The following is a 14,876-nucleotide window of genomic DNA, read 5'->3' on the forward strand; positions in this document are numbered from 1 at the left end:
TTTATCTCTGATTGGTCAACTTTGCTATCACTCATAATGTGGAGTACGTGCCTGGTGCGAACGACCGGGTGGGTGGGGTGAGAACAAAATCCCTTCAAGTAATTGGAGGGTGTGCTGTCAGTTCCCCCTTCTTTCTCTCTGCGAGACGTCACTCAGAGATGGGACGGGCCTGCGACTAGAACGTTGCAGGAGGGGCGGGACAAACTTTTTGATCGGCTCTCTTACCCGTCCGTCCGACCCTCGCTTTCGTTGATTGGTTTGACCTCTCGTCGATCCCATTCTGTCATCCTCGGATTGGATGTTGTCGGCCGAGGCGGGGCGGGGGCGCGGCGTCAGCGCGAGGGGACGCGGCGGGGAGGGAGGGACCTGAAATTATTTTTATTTCTTTGTTTCTAAGGGGAGCGGGGAGAAAGCGGAAAAAAAAAATCTCCCCGGCCTCGAATGGTGGTGCCGTGAGCCGGGCGGGGCCGGGCCGGGGGCGGCGGCCGGGAGGATGAAGCGGCGGAGCGCGGACTGCAGTAAACTCCGGCGGCCGCTAAAGCGGAACCGCATCACCGAGGGCATCTACGGCAGGTACGGGCCGAATCCCCTCCCCCTGCCGCGGGGCCTCCTGCCCCGCCGCCCGGCGCCGTCTGCGCTCCGACTGGCCCCCGCGCTTGCCCCGGCAGGACCCTTCCCCCACCCCCCGGGATCCCCATTCCCGGCCTGTCAGTGTCCGCCCCTCCCCCTGGCCGCTCGCTCCCTCCCACCCACCCGAGGGCCGCGGCCTGTCAGGACGGAACATCCCCTCCCTGCGCCCGGCTCGCGGCGACTCGCAACCCCCGGCCTCAGCGCGGGTAGCTGGGTCCCGGCCGGCTCGGCAGCCGCTGCTAGGCCGCACTCTGGGCCTGGCCGGTTGGCTCCCTGGCGCTCCTGCCCCATGCCGGGCCCGAATGACTCCGCCTCGCATCCCACTGCTGAGCCCTCCCGCCCAGTGTCTCCTGCGAGCCCCGCGCCACCTCCCTTCAGCCTCCCACTGCCCCCTCTCAGCCCTCCCCCCATCGCCTCCCAGCCCTCCCCATTGCCCCCCCACTGCCCCCTCTCAGCCCTCCCCCCATCGCCTCCCTGCTCCCCCCCAGCCCTCCCCACTGCCCCCCTTCAGCCTCCCAATGCCCCCTCTCAGCCCTGCCCCCATCGCCTCCCTGCTCCCTCCCAGCCCTCCCCATTGCCCTCCTTCAGCCCCCCACTGCGTCCTCCCAGCCCTCCCCTATTGACTCCCTGCTCCCTCTCAGCCCTCCCCATCACCTCCCTTCAGCCCCATTGCCCCCCTTCAACTCCCCACTGCCTCCTCCCAGCCCTCCCCTATTGCCTCCCTGCTCCCTCTCAGCCCCCCATCATCTCCCTTCAGCCCCCCACTGCCTCCTCCCAGCTCTCCCCTATCGCCTCCTTTCAGGGGTTCCCATACTTGGCCTCCTCTCAGCCCCCACACATATACATTGTCTCCTCATGCCCACCTCCCTCACACATTGTCTCCTTTCAGTGCCACGCTCCTCCCTTCCAGGCCCCTTCTCTACACACATTGTCCCCTTACCTCTCATAACTCCTCCCGACACCTACACATAGACCCTTCTTAGAGCACACCCAGTGCTTCCTCTCAGAGATTCCCTTCCCCCCAAAGTCCCTGTCACATTGCCCCTTCTTCCTTTTCAGGGCCTGACCCCCTTCTCTTCCTCAACAACTGCCTGAGACCTTTATCCTCCCCCTATCCTTTTCATAGATTTAGTTGAGATGCTGTTTTGTTTCTGTGTAGTGGTTCCCCACACCCTACCCTTTTTGTATAAATCAGGGTGGGTGGGAGCTGCTGGCCAAGGTCCTGTTGGTGCTAATTGAAGGAAGCAACTTGGGGAAGGGGATTTGTTCAGAGTTTTTCCAATCCTTTCCCCCACATTTATCCTTCCGGAACATGACATCCATGATTCTCAAACTTTTGTACTGGTGCCCCCTTTCACATAGCAAGCCTCTGAGTGTGACCCCCCTTGTAAATTAAAAACACATTTTAATATATTTAACACCATTATAAATGCTGGAGGCAAAGCAGGAATTGGGATGGAGGCTGACAGCTTGTGATACCCTGAGGGGTCCCAAACCCCAGTTTGAGAACTCCTGCATTACATGATGTAGTGAAGGACTTAGCATAATATGCACATCTTGAGGGCTGCCTGGTTCAGAAATAACAATTTGGGAGAGTTCTCCACATACCTCAAACAGAGCAGAATAATGCGAGTTCAAGAGGTGTAACATTGTGGATAACTTGCCATAGCAGTTTGACAGCATGAATTTGCATGAGTGGCATTGTGGATGCAGAGTTTTGGCGGATAGCAGCATCTAACATGTTATCAAGGTTAAGGAGTTAGGTTTTTATGTAGGGTATAAAACCTCAGTTAGAAAGAAGTGAAATTGACCTATCACCTACTATGATAATCTTATACTCAGAGAAGTTTATAGGACTTTTAAAGAAGAGTAAATTGGCTTATTTTAATCAGCATTAGTGCAAATTGTTTTCTCTAAAGGGACTGTCAATTTAAAAACATAATTCTGTGTGAAATCTTATAAGAAACACCTAAATTTAGTGTAACTGAAAAAGATGAGAAATATTTTTCTTTTTCAGCTTATTTGTGCTTTTGATAAGCTTTTATAGTCAGTTTCACTGTTTCTTCTGCTTGTGTGTTGTTGTTTTTTTCCCCCACAACAGGGCAGATAGACATTTTTTAAATATAAGAAGGTATGATTGGGTAAATTAAAAAAAATGGTAGCAGCCTCAGGTACAGTCCATGACACTGACTTTTAACTCATTTAAAAAAAAAATTACTAGATTGCGAGTTCGTGTCCCTTTAAACTCAGAGTTTTTTGGTGTTAAACATGGGTCATATATAAAAATAAGAGCAAGAAAATCTCAGATTGAAAGACCAATTGATGGTGTTTTACTGTAAACAGTAACATATTTTGGCTTTTGTTCATTAGTGTGTGTGTGCGCACGCTAGAAATATGATTTTACAGAGAGAATGGTGAATAGGTAGAATGGGTTTCCACCTGAGATAGAGTCAAGTACTATCAATATATTTGGGCACAAATTGAATGACCAGAGAATTTGGTTAGAGTATTAGATATTGTGGTTGTTGGGTGTAACTGATGGACACTCTTTTTTTGAGGGTGAGGGAGTTGTCAAGAGGTATTTTTTGCCCATGGTACTTCCCTCTCCCCCACAGATTATATATTGGTCCCCCTACCTCTCTGATAAGGGTGCATTTGCCCTCCTTTGGCATAACCCATGTATACTAAAGACCTGTGTCTGTACAGAACTTTTTAATAAAAATTTTTATTAAAATTGTGGAGGTGTACCACTGGTAGAAATAATTGCAATGTTTTTCATATGGAATCATGTAATTACTGAGGAGAGGAAATCTAGATGACTTGGTGGTAAAAAATGCCAGCAACTGCCAGCACCTTGTCCACATTAGAACTTCTGACTGCGGAGCTGAAACAGTGAGAAACTCTAAATAAAAAAGACTTGCTAAACAAATAAAGGTAGATAATTTGGTCAAGAATGGTTCTGAATATGCTTGCATTCCATATAATGGCATGAGTCTTGACTTGTTAAATAAATGGCACTAGTTTAAAATAAAACTTTAAATAATTCATTTATAAAGATGAAAATTACAGGAATATCTGTACTACTTAGATGGCAAAAGGCACCTGACTTTTATGTCGCGTGTAGTAACTGCGTGCATTGACATGTTCCATGTATGGTACACATCAAAACACAATAGAATATCTTTTTGAACAGCTGTTTTGTAAAATCATGTTTTAATCTTAAGAGTATTTCAAAGAGCACAGTTAATTTAAGGTATACTTTATTTGAATATTAAACTTTGTAGCTTCCTTAGTGGACAAGACACTGTCAACTAAAGCCTTAAACAATTAGGAGAAAACAACATTTTTGAGCTAATAAGAAAGGGCTGTCCAATTCAGGTACACAGTAATTATACAATTCTTGAGTAAAAGAGAAATTGGTAGTCTTGAAACACTGATTGTTGAAAATCATGAGCTGTGATAATATCTCACTTCTATTTCTAGTTCAGTTGAGGTCTGTATGTGCAGTAGATTGAAGATCTGAGAAAATGTGCATAATAGCCGCATTAGCTTTACAAAAGGGAACCAATTCATAGTGAACTCTGGTATAATGAAATTCCCACAGAGTTTTACTTCATTTCAATATGCAAATTGTGATTCTGATTATAGTGACCCTCTGCTTAAAATAAAGTTGTTCTGTGAGAAATAGCGTAACTAGAAATGGATTCCTTTGTATTTCTATATTTGGCTGATATCTGAAATCCTTTACCTATCAATCTTATTTACAAATAATATACTGGCACTTGTTTGCTAATGTAATAATTTCTTAAACAGATTTTTCCAAAAAATATAGATTTGTTACTGCTTGCTTCATTGGATTCTTTTGATCCAGTCTCTGTTTAGTCTCTTGTTCATGTCAAATTGATGGAAAATCTAAGGACAATGTTAAGTGTAGTAGAATAACAAAATATTAATTGCTTCAGAGTGTCTATTCTTGAGCAAAATATCATTTGGAAGTTACAAAGTAATTTCATCTTCTGTTTATAAGATAATATTTAGGGAGCACAGTCTCTTGGAAAATAGTTTATATGTAGGCAGACCCTTCTGGAATCCTACGATCAGTTGCTTTTAAACAGAGATTCAACATTATATACCTTCTCTTACATCTGAACAGACTGGTGGGGGGAGGTGGAGGTGGGATGGATGATTAGGTGGGTGGTTGCTTTTTCAAAAGAATCATACATAACTATGCTAGTTGTAGGTATATCTTCAATACAGAGTATCACATTTCTTGTAGTAATTGTTTCTCGTGGAATTCTTTGTTTTCATTTCATATTGACACTTTCTGTTCTGAAAATTCAGACAGCTACAAAGTACTATTCCAGGAAGAGGTAGGGGTAAGCTAGCATGGAGGGTTTGCTTCTTTGGTAACCTAATCAGCAAGAAGTGCTTTATATGGAATGTTCTTTCCTTTTTCCTCATCCCTTCTCTTGTCTCCCTTCCCTTTTACCATTTTCACTCATAGTTCAGTATATCATGATATTATGTAAGTAGTCTCTGATGTCATTTGACAGGGTTCTTAAACTTTCAAGACTGATAAGCAATATCTGTGACCCACCTAAAAATGGCATTTTATAATATCCAGATGATAACTTAGTAGGTTTTGTGTTTGATGAAATGAAGCCCCCAAAAGTGATAGGTGAAACAAACAGACCAGTGAATGCATCCTGACTCTTAAAAACAAAAAACCTCCATAACGCAATGTTGTCTCCTCAATTTTGTATGGCAGCCAAGTGACGTTTATAAGACTCCTGCTTACCTAAGTGCCCAGAGCAGCTTTTTTGGTAAAGTGAAGTTTACTCTTGTATGCAAAGAGAACGTACTTACACGAAGGAAGAAGAGAGGCCATTATTGTTCAAAAGGCAAAATTATTGCTTTTAATCTGTTTGGCTATGTCTACACCAGTTCAGCAAATGAAGATTGTGCAAAATTATTAATGAATTTAGCAATTGTTGCACACTACGAATATTTCTTCATTTGGCTACTGTTCATCGTTTAACCTCTCTGAGCTCCTTGGCAAGGCCCCTTAGTGTGGTCACACTTAAGTTCCCCTTAAAGATCCACTTCTGCCCTGTTGCCTATGCTGAATCTAGTTGACGTTTATTAAAAATCTCTATTTGTTGTTCCCCTTCCACAAACCACTATCTGTATCTATTAGACTGAGTTATTTGAGACAGGACTCAGCCTTGGTAGTTTGGCATGTGCCTTGCACTATTATTAATATTTTAATTTATTATACCAGTGGAGTCTGAAGGCTCCCAACCAGGGTCAGGACCCCTTGGCACTAGACATTACCAAAAACAAACAATGATAGCCTGTGGTTATTCCTGGATTTGGTGGTTGAACATTAATAATAATAATACCTAACTGTTAAATATCTGGGATAAAATTGGAGAAAACTAAACTTAAAAGTAAAATTAAGTAATGATCTAATGGAAAGTTTTGAGGAGATGAGTACAATGGTCCCTATGTTTGTTTTTATAAAGATATTCAGATAAACCCAACCTTTTATGATAACACTCAGACAGATATTAGATTTCAATATGAAATTTCATCTGGAATGTATTTGAATTTTTGTTAAAGATTTAACATAAAATGATACTGTTTATCCTTCCAAATTTCTGAAGAGGACATGGTGGTTAGTACTTATGTACCTAAATTTAAGGTACTGATTGGAAGCTGTGAAATTTAGTGAGTAAATGCTAGCCCAGGAATCGGCAACCTCTGGCACGCGACTTGCCAGGGTAAGCACCCTGGCGGGCTGGGCCAGTTTGTTTACCTGCTGAGTTGGCAGGTTTGGCGGACTGTGGCTCCAACTGGTGGTGCTTCTTGGTCTTTGAGCTGGTCTCCTGTTTTTTCCCTCTCCCCAATTTTCAGCAGTTGCTCTCATGCTTCTTCCTTTTCCTTTTTCCCTCCATTTAGTCTGGTTCCTCATGTCCAATTTGAAGCTACTTCAGGCCATGATTAAGTGCTGTGTAGCATGGCGTGCTGGCACAGTTGCTGGCAGCTTTGTGCTTGTGTACTGCAACTGAAGCTTCAGATGCCAATGGTGCAATCTCACAGTCTAAAATGATCATTGCTTCTGAAGTATTGTGATAACCTTGATAGGCTAGGACTCCAGCTGTACTATGTACAAGTGTGATAGTTCTGTGCTGTATTGCAGGATTTACTGTATATTTTAAAAGAACATCACTACAATTTAAGCGTACTGTTTTCCCCTAAATCTTCCGGTCCACTTTCTAGAGAAGCACTTGCTCTTTTATTTTTCTATGAAATACAGTCAAAAGTCTGCATTTCCATTTTTTTAAATTACCTATTCCACAATCTTTCTTGAATGGATCAGGTCTTGTACCCTTTGTACTGTGCATATGTTAACATCTTCTTTATTAATCAAAATACTCATTGCAATTTGACGCACACTCTTTTTACCCCTCAAGTTTTTTTTCTCTCAGTTTGATGTTTCTTGGTTTTTAGTAGTCCTCCCAAGCCTCATTCTTTCTTGATCTGTTTAAAATCTTTCACCTGTATTGCTGATACTGCTCATTATATCCCTACTTAATCATGTTGATGCTTGATGCCAGTTTTTATAGCTGGTTAAGATTTGAGATGAATTCCAAATGCACTCCACAACTGGTTTAACCTCCTCTTCATTTGACTTTCCTTACATATCATGGAATTCAAAACAACTTTCTCTAAAGCATTTTGTATGCATTCAGTGTTGGCTTTTTTTAATACCATATATTGCCCTCAATCACAGGCATTTCCCTGGGCTGCTAGCCAAAGGAATGCTTAGGAGGATGTGTATATGTCTGAAATCTTCAAGTGGGTATTGAGAGATCCACATGTGGAGTGTGGGACAGTATGTGCCTCTTATTGTCCAGTGCTGCTTTTCTTGGTGGTATGATCATTTTTTGATAAAATATTGACTAGATTCTGTGTTCTGCCTAACTTCTGATTTGGCTTATATCCAAGTGTTAAGCCTTTGACTATGCTGACAGCTCAATAAACTATAAGGAAAAATGGTACATTCTAACTCAAGGAATATGATCTCTTTTTAGGCTTTTTTAATCCATAAAGATTCTTCCCAATGATGATTTAATCTGGCACTTTTTAATCATCTTCCTTTAACAGGAAAAGCATTTTCTGCTCACCCTTCTCAAGCTGCCCTATAGGTTTGTAACAAACCAACAGTACTACCTTTTTTTACCTTAACTCAAATCCAGGTCTCAAATATAATTTGGCTTAAATTTAAATGTTCTACTTTATCATCCCCAATACTACAGGTAATATTACATCCCTCTGCATATGTGTCTCATTCCGCACACATTGCAGTTCCTCTGCCTGCTTTACTTTTACCTGTTCTGTACTTTGGTATTTTCAGCTAAGTTATTTTGTGGGTCTGACTGTGTCTGTTTTTCCAATAACATCATACTCATTGCTGAATGCATGCCTCCAGTTCAGCCATTGTATTACATTTGCTTCCAGAATTTATATTACATAAAATATATGTAACTTTTCCATTTAATCTTCTCTCACTCTAATTCTTAATATACACAGGCTTTCTCCATATGATGCACTGATTTAGTACCGGGGCAAATCCGTCTCTGGATTTTTCAAATATCTCTTCCTTATTGTAAAATATTTTCCATATATATGTCCATATTAGCATTGTTCTGTTTACTTCATGCCATTTATATGTATTCTGTCCTGTATTCTTGTTTCCTGCTGTTCTGCTTATACACATCTTGTCCCTCCCCATTCTGTATCCCTTCTGTCCCCAAATCACCTTTGCACATATAAAGCACCTTTTTCATCTGAGAATCTCCATTCATATTCTTTAACTATTCAAAGTATTTTGGCTAGACTCAGCTAGACAGGCTTGAGATCTGGCTGACTGACTCTGTGAGCTCTGTAGTAATTCTGCATAGGTGCTACACTTCACCTCTCTGAAGCCTACTTCTACATTTGGCACTTTGCCAGTCTCAAGATGCCTTCTAGTCCATTGTGTTGTGTGAGTCAGACTGCAAAATGAAACATGCCATCAATTCTGGTAAGATTCACTTTGCCGCCTTTGGGACTCACAGATCATGAAGGAATAAAGTACCAGTGTAGCTTGCTACTGCTTTGGACTTTACGTGCACTGCAGATTGTAATATAGTTCTCACCAATTATTATGGACATTTTTTACCTTGCAGCATCCACCCAATGCAGTGGTGTAGAGTAGTAAGGAGAAAATAAGGGAGCAGCTCTGGCACTTAGGGGAAAAATGCAGAAGAATTAACCTTTCAAAAATCCAAAGGGGGAGAGACAATTAATGTGGGGTTTGGAGTAAAATTACATGTTCATTGTATGAGTATACTAGTAATCAACCTTTTTATTGGGTTTGCTCTACTGGATCAAGTCATTGGTCCTTTCTGGTCAATACTTCCATCTTTTGTCTTTACCCCCTCTAGCCTTCCATTGTATAATTAGACCCTGTCACTTTTATAGAGAAAGCCCTGCCCTTGTCAGTTCTTGAGCAGATTACTGATTTCAGATTTTTGTATGATATAACAGACCAGAAAATTGAATATCTAAAATGAAGGGTAATTATCTACAACCAGTCTGAGCATGAGGGCTTTTCTCTTCTATATTAAGAACTAACTTGAGTGCAGAATTAAAATGGGTGCAGGGTAATGCATTTGAGTCTAAGGTTAAAGAGCATTTTTCTGTGTGATAAATATTATCTGTAAGCGAGGATACTGACACAGCAGCTATCAAAATCGGAGAGACGTGTGGATGTGCTTAGAAAGATCAATGAATATGAGAGGGTCATAGATATAAATGGCTGATGCTAGACTCCAAAGGAATACCAGCTGTTTGAATTGCAGGATGATCATATTGGTGGTGAGGCACAGTAGGGATAGTGACTAAAACAGTGAGAGAATGTAAAGAAGAATAGTGTCCAGAAAATATCAGAGCTTGAAGAGTACAAAAGTTAAGGCAGTAGAGGGAAATAGTACAAAGCCAGGGAAAGGAAAAGAGCAATTGAGAAATATTGTTAATAACGCCATAATGGAATATTATTTTTGTCATAAAGAACAAGCAAACAGAATTGTGATTTGCCTACCAGAACAAGAGGTCTTTGCATATTTTTTTCTAATAGAGCTTAATTTTACATGTATATCCATGGCTATTTGAGACATTTAAAGCGTACGGGCACACCAGCATAGGGGAGAGCACTGTTTGTCTACTTAGCCTCTCTGATTTGGGTGACAAAAAGTGTGAAATAGACAATAGAATTTGTCAGGAATAGCAAACATAGGTACACCATTTCTGGGTGGAACAAGGGCATGCAAGGGTTCAGGTACTCTCTTCTTACTCCTAAGGACCACTGCCATCTGGCCTACTAACTGGAAGAAATCACCAGTGTCAAAAACAGGATTAGGATTAGTCAGGTACTACTTGAGGCCCATACAAGTGTATAGCGTCTCCTTTTTAAAAGAATAACCCTGTTGCATTCCAGTCTTATTTGATGAAGCTCTTAATTATTTTGAGTCCCTTGAACAACAACATACATCTGAAAAAATAGGCTTTTTAATATTGGTGGGAGCAACCTTAGTGTATGTGTTACATTGTAAGAGGGCCTCTTAAAAAGTTGAGGAAAGTCAGCATGGCTTTCAAGAGTTAAATGAGTTTTAATGGCTGTATTCCAAAGCTCTGCATCAGAAAGAGTTTTAACTAAATAATTATTAGATTTGCATTACATTTGGCAAAACTAATTTGTTAGAAAACATGTCCGTTATTATGGACTTCAGCTACAGAAAAGTGCACACTGGTTCAAATATCTTTGTTTCCCAAACAGTGCTATGATGGAACAGTCAGGTGTACTTGGATTGGCAATGGATATTTTTGTATGTCATTATCTTTCTTGACTGAAAAATAAAAGTATCTAGGGATGGAATTCACAAATAACACACTTAACCTGAGCAATTATGTTTGTGTCCACCCTGCCTATATAGGTGTCTGTGTCTGTCTGTCTCTCTCACACACACAATCTCTCTCTCTCTCTCTCTCTCTCTCTAACCCCAAGTTCAGTGCATGCGTGCCATAGCTGTTTTTCCAGCCTAGTAGCTATAATATCATCTGCATGAGGGTTCCTGGCTGTTGGATCTGCTTATGTGCAAATCCATTGGCGTATTCAGAACTGACATGGATGGAATCTGCTTCCCTGGCACGTAAAGTTTAGAGGTTCTACTACACAATCACAACACCTGTTCCCCCCTCATACCTGAGTATTGCAGATGTTCTGTGTCATGGAGGGTCTTTGTACAGGTCCTGTGTCAAAGGTTGAATTTAACCTCAAAAGAATACAACATAGTGTACAACCAAAACCCATCTTACCACATACTGTTTTTTAAAAAAAGTTGAAGTTATGAGATTTTTATGGTCATGCTGCTGTTTTGATATCCTCTGAGGGCATTATTTGAGTGCAGGGCTATTGGCCAATGCTGCAATCACCTTCTTCTAGGATAATGTACTAGCATTTCTGATTACTTTATCAGGATCTTTTTATAGTTGTATTTAAAATGTATGCAAATATTTTCATTCTGTTGTGTAAACACTTCAACCATATATACAGGAAAATGTTTTTGAAATTGTACTATAAAAACAATATTTTAAAAACAAAGTTGCATTGCAACTTGACTTAGTCCAGGGGTAGACAATGTTTCGGGTCATGAAGCTTCTTACCGCATTGCTGATTAGATTTCTTGTATATCTTGTTTATAAATCTCTTGTTAATTCGTTTGAAGGGACTAGTTGCAGTGAGTCAGGGTTGCAGAACTGGACCTTTAGTAAGTAATCTAATAAGACATTAGGTAAGAAGGAAATGTCCACTGTTCCTCTGCTCTCCAAGGACAGTGGAGTGAAACAGAAAAGACCGTGAGGGTCCACAAGTGTCACTTTCTCATCCCATATAGTGATTTGATTTAACCATATGAACCCAACCATTACAAGAAATTAATGTGGAAGTATGGTGTTTTCCTAGTCTTAAATCTTGGAATCTGACCTAATTGTATAAATAGAGTGTATGATGTTTCACCGGACTGCACAATGTACACATCCGTTCCTGACATCTTTCACTTTAACTCAGGGGTGGGAAAACTTTTTGGCCTGAGGGCCACATCTGGACATGGAAAGTGTATGGCAGGCCACAAGTGCTCATGAAAGTAACAATTCAGAGATATTCTAATAAAATGTATTTAATAAAGATACATTTTAGTGAAAATAAACAGAAAACCTTACAGTACTATTATAAATATACCATCGTAACAATGTATTACAATAATTAAACCAAATTAACCCCCTTTCCACACTTGGATTCCAGGCTCTGATGGCACGTGAGGTGCGATTGGGTTATGCAGCTGGAGTAACATGCATGCCCTCACGTTCCTCATGCAGGTCCTGAACACGCGGGAGCGCAGGGCAGAGCAGGGAAAGCCCCTGACCCTGCTCCCTGGCAGGAGCGTCAGAGCAGGGCAGTGGAGCTCAAGGGCTGGATTAAAAGGGCTGATAGGCTGGATGTGGCCCACGAGACATAGTTTGCCCACCGCTGCTTTACTGATTTGGACCCCATGGGTACAAAAGGAAGTATTTCTCTTGTAACTTGCACTAACTTACTACTGGAGTATCTTTACACTCATTTATAGTGCAGAGAATCCATCTCTTCATTCATATAAAAGGGGGTGAATTACATAATGTATTTCTTTGTATAGTACCAGCTGAGTACTAAGCACTTTACAGACAAGTGTGAGTGTATGGATGTGGGAATCTGATTACTGCATACCTGTTTGCAAGCTAGCATTTCCTACCAGTACCACTATAATCACTTCCAAAATACATTAGCATTTTTGTTATGGTTAGTAGATTAAAAATAAAAGTGTCACTCTGCCTTCCACACCACAGTCATTCCGTGGCTGCGTATATTTGAAACTTCAGCATTGCTATTTAAAGAATTACTGAAATGGTTACAGGTTGAAGGTTTCTGAGATGCACGGAGGATTGTCTTGTTTAAAATAGTTGCTAACAGAGGTCATCCAGAGCATCATCATCTTTGATGTACATAGCAAAAAGGTGTGCAATTGCTCAGTAATTCGTCCAGTAAAAAACGTAGGTGGTACCGGGCTCTAGAAAAGAATAATTCTCAGAGAATTGGTAAGTGATAATGGCTTCTCTTTCTGTGATGATTTGCTTCATCATCCTGAGATAAGAACATTGTTGAATTTTAATGAAACAGAATGAAGTAATCTACCTGATAGGCAACAAGCTCAGTAATTTCCACCACTAACTCTTCAGGGCTGATCGGTATTCAGTTGCTTGTAACCCACTGCTTATGTGTAAATTTGTTCTTTGCAGAAGCTTTCTTCTCTGTATCTTTTATCAAGACTTATGTAACTTCCCAGGTAATATGGATGGCTATGCACAGTACAGAAACTTGAGACAGATGGTCCTACACAACATTGCACATGTTAATTCTTTGCCCTGGGATGTCTACTGACAAACTGCCAAGTTCCGTTGAGCTTGCTGACAGTATGATACAGAGAAAGTGACTGCTTGAGGATATCATGGTGGAGCAGCTCTTGGTTTTAAAAAAATGTTTATTTTATGTATATTTATACAAACAACTTATTACACAAGTTAACATAATGCAGTAAGAGGTCATATTTTGAAGTAATGAAGCAAGATAAAGAGCTCTGATTTTCTTTGCTTCGGGTACTCTTCACCTTTCTTTCTGCCAGCTTCATTGATGTAGCAGAACATATTAATTAACATGGTAATACTTGTAAGAATGACCTAAATAAGCACTTGAGAGACCACTCGGTGTTTGCCTCAATATTTCTAGACCCGTGTTGTCCAGTACTTAAAGTGTTGGACCGAGAGTCAGGAAATATGGTTTCTTTTTCTGGCTCTTCCAAAGCCTGTGTGATAGTGCCTCCATATTCCCATTTTTAAAAAGGACATCTTTACTTTTAAAGATTATTATGAAAAACAACACTTTGGCAGTTGGAAATTGCAACAGACTTCCTTATTCGTTGCCTGTCTTTAATTTGTATGATGCCATGTGAGTTCTAAGTTGCTAACTTTATAACTGTGTATGTGCATGAGAGAAAGAGAGGACCAAACTTCTGCAGCACTTTCTTGGGGAAAACACAGAAAACTACATGGCCTTTGCAAGCAAATATGAGAGAGACAGAAATAGAAAAAATGTGGAGCCTTTCAGCCATGACAACATGCATTTGAATGATAAACCAGCTGCTTACAAAACTTCACTTTATAAAAAATATAATGGAGTGGTAAAGAAAGAGGTTGGCCTAAAGCATTTTGTAACAGCAATAAAAGTTTCCTTTTCCGCCACTTTGTAAAAACAAAAATTCAAAAGCATTTTGTGTAATTTTAAAGATTCCATTAGCCCAAGCCAGCTTGTGTTTGAACAAACGTCTATTTTGTGTTTTAGGTGATCAATCTCACTACAGGAAAACCATTATAAGAAAAAAGCATATGGTACATTTCTTTTGATCAGAACAATATGTTCTCTTGTTGGCATCCCGCTCTTCACCAAAAGAGTTGAAATTAATGTCAGTTGTCTTTTTTTTTGTCTTTTTTTTTTTTTTCCCTTCTTTACAGTACCTTTCTGTACCTGAAATTCCTGGTGGTGTGGGCACTAGTATTGCTGGCAGACTTTGTCCTGGAGTTCAGATTTGAATATCTGTGGCCGTTTTGGCTTTTCATCAGGAGCGTTTACGATTCGTTCAGATACCAGGGTTTGGTAAGTATAAAAGAAAACGCTTGAAAACTGATTTTTCTGGTTGTGATAGCAAATACATGTAACTTGCGGGAATTCTACGGCTCATAGCAATGGAAAAGTTCCAAGACTTATAGTACCCTCATATAACCAACTCAGCATGCGTTTACTGGTCATTACTCTTGAGAGAAACAATGTTCTAGCAGGTAATGCGCAAGCATAGGACTTCAGAGACCTAGGTTCAGATTCCTTCTTTGCCACAGATTTTGTATTTGGCCTTGGACAAATCATTTAGCCGCTCCGTGCCTCAGTTTCCCATCAGTAAAATAAGAATAATAGTGCTTTCCTAGCTCACAGGGGTGTTGCGAGTATAAGTGCATAAAAACGATTGTGAGGACCTCAGGTACCATGGTAATGGGGGCCA

At 40.8% G+C, this 14,876-nt stretch overlaps 1 protein-coding gene across 1 annotated transcript in view; it reads left to right on the forward strand.

Annotated features, from left to right (window-relative positions):
- The first annotated feature begins 369 nt into the window (after positions 1 to 369).
- MACO1 (macoilin 1) overlaps positions 370 to 14,876 on the forward strand; it is a 49,721-nt gene continuing 35,214 nt past the window's right edge. The window contains exons 1-2 of the mRNA XM_030538803.1: positions 370 to 573; positions 14,335 to 14,476. Of these exons, the coding sequence (XP_030394663.1) occupies positions 494 to 573; positions 14,335 to 14,476 (222 nt within the window). The 5' untranslated portion in view covers positions 370 to 493. The remainder of the gene's footprint in view (positions 574 to 14,334; positions 14,477 to 14,876) is intronic.

Source organism: Gopherus evgoodei, chromosome 20 (assembly GCF_007399415.2).
Source record: "Gopherus evgoodei ecotype Sinaloan lineage chromosome 20, rGopEvg1_v1.p, whole genome shotgun sequence".
Classification (NCBI taxonomy): Eukaryota; Metazoa; Chordata; order Testudines; family Testudinidae; genus Gopherus; species Gopherus evgoodei.